This window comes from Nematolebias whitei, chromosome 22 (genome assembly GCF_014905685.2).
Source record: "Nematolebias whitei isolate Nwh7 chromosome 22, NemWhi1, whole genome shotgun sequence".
NCBI lineage: Eukaryota > Metazoa > Chordata > Actinopteri > Cyprinodontiformes > Rivulidae > Nematolebias > Nematolebias whitei.
The window spans coordinates 576145-578395 of NC_056519.1; the positions used below are offsets into that span (position 1 = coordinate 576145).

At 50.9% G+C, this 2251-nt stretch overlaps 1 protein-coding gene across 2 annotated transcripts in view; it reads left to right on the plus strand.

Annotated features, from left to right (window-relative positions):
• msrb3 (methionine sulfoxide reductase B3) overlaps window positions 1–2251 on the plus strand; it is an 11018-nt gene that overhangs the window by 2052 nt on the left and 6715 nt on the right. The window contains exon 2 of one of the 2 annotated variants that reach the window (XM_037696091.1): window positions 1063–1188. The exons of the other annotated variant lie outside the window; for it this stretch is intronic. Within the exon in view, the coding sequence (XP_037552019.1) occupies window positions 1113–1188 (76 nt within the window). The 5' untranslated portion in view covers window positions 1063–1112. The remainder of the gene's footprint in view (window positions 1–1062; window positions 1189–2251) is intronic. 2 annotated transcript variants of the gene reach the window in all.

A 2251-nucleotide genomic window follows, 5' to 3' on the forward strand; every position in this document is an offset into this window, starting at 1 on the left:
TGGACCAAGAGATTCATTCAGTGGACCAAGTGATTCAGTGGACCAAGTGATTCAGTGGACGTTTGGGCTGTCATCCCCAAGGTTTCTTCAGCTCTGATCCTTTGAGCAACAACAGTTGTTGGTGACCAGAGTTCTCCTGTGACTGCTCTGGGTTGTTGAGTCCAGGCTCTCTTGTCCACTTCCTTCATGTAGAGTGCCACAGTCCCGTGGTCCATTCCGGTCTCTGTCAGGTGCAGATCTTGTCCAGGTGAGGCTGACGCTGCTCTTCAAGCTGCTTGTCTGTTTGGAGACCTTTCCTCCACAGCTAAATGTGTCAGCAGGTGAGAAGTGACAGGGCTTCAAACAATACGTCCGTTAAAGCTGGACCAGCTTCAGTTTGCAACTTGTTGGTAAAATCCAGTTGTGCATGTGATGTGGGGCGTTGCCCACCAGTGGAACTAAATTTGGCAGTAAAGAAATTTGACAAAGTTAAAGGAGTTGATGCTGCTGAGAGGTCTGAGTTGTTCCTTCCTTGCGTAGCCGAGGAGCCTCAGCAGGGTTTCATCGGTGGTGGTAGTGTCCAACTCGATCCACTCGCAGGATGAAGAGGTTAGGGTTAGCTACTCATGTGACCTCACAGCCCTGTTCCTGTCCTCGTTATGACCCATACGTCTGGCACTCACAACCCCGACCAGAACTGGAGAAGCCTTTGAACGAGACGTGAAATGTCTTCAAGAATCAGAAGTCCAGTACGTCCTGGATGACTGAGGGTCAACCTGAATGTGTCACAATCAGATACTTCTCAAAGTTCATGCATGAGTTTGGAAAAAGAGTCTTTAAAAATAGAAATGAATCATTGTAACTTTGCCACGCAGGTATCAAGTTCCTCAAAACAGAAGTGGTCAATGATGTCACTGTTCTGATTTCACCTTTGTCCTTGCTACTGAAGATCTGGAAACTGATGAGAAGCTCTTAGATCTGTGCTTCTCAGGTTATTCACAGACAGGCCCCAATGGTCTCACGGACCTGGTCCTTATCATCGTGTCTAATGCTGTCCATCCTCTGTACTCTACCTTCATCCAGCCCAGTCCTTGGTTCTGGTCCTGCTGAGCGGTGTTTAGTGTCCAGCAGCCATGTCGGGCTTCAATCTGCTGCACCTAATAACCAAGAGTCAGCCGGTGTCTCTGCGGTCCTGCAGCCTTCCTTCAGGTTCTCACTGTGTGCCGTGTGTTAACTGGTGTGCTGTGGCCTCTCCTGTCACTTTACTCTCATCTTCTTCTTTAGGTTTGGTTTTCCTCTGAGACTCTAGTTAAACTCCTGTAAATATCTACTGGACACTGGGTTCATCACGTGTCCAGAGGACATGGTCCAAGAAGTCTTGTACTTCCTTCAGGTGAAACTTGGCCCCTCCAAACAAGACATACTTCAGTCTTTTTTCAGGTATGACCGACTGGGAGGAGACACCCGGGAAGACCCAGGACTCTGGAGAGACCATGTGAAGAGAGATGTCTCCACCTCCCTGCTCAAGATGCTGCCCCGAGACCTGAGTCCAGAACAAGAGGAAGATAACAGATGGATGGATGGATGGATGGATGGATGGATGGATGGATGGATGGATGGACGGACGGACGGAGATCGTTTTGAAGCAGGGCAGCTGAAATCCATCGTGCAGTGAACTCAATGTTTTTCAAACGTCTTCACTGCTGCTGCTGATCACTGATCAGTAGCTGTGGAACCAGTTCTGATCTGGAGCACACTGCCAAGATGGAAAGACATCAGCAATGACCTAAGAGAACACTGCCCATCAATCTGGGAAGGATCAAAGGTCATTTCCAAGCTATTTGCAGTCCAGGAGACAAAGGATGGTTCCATCCTACTCTGTTCTTTTCTTCACTGGAAGACATTTAGGACAGCTGCCCATTTTCTCATGAGTGGACGTCCCACCAGACTACCCCCCCCCCCCCCCCCTCCCACCCCCGCCCACCCTTCCCCACACCCCCTCCCCCCCCCCCGCTCCCCCCCCCCCCCCCCCAACATCAGACTGTGGAAAGCTCAGACTCAACTTCCATCCATCCATCCATCCATCCGTCCGTCCGTCCATCCGTCCAGCCATCCATCCATCCATCCATCCATCCATCCATCCGTCCGTCCGTCCATCCATCCGTCCATCCATCCATCCGTCCATCCATCCATCCATCCATCCATCCGTCCGTCCGTCCATCCGTCCAGCCATCCATCCATCCATCCATCCATCCATCCATCCATCCGTCCG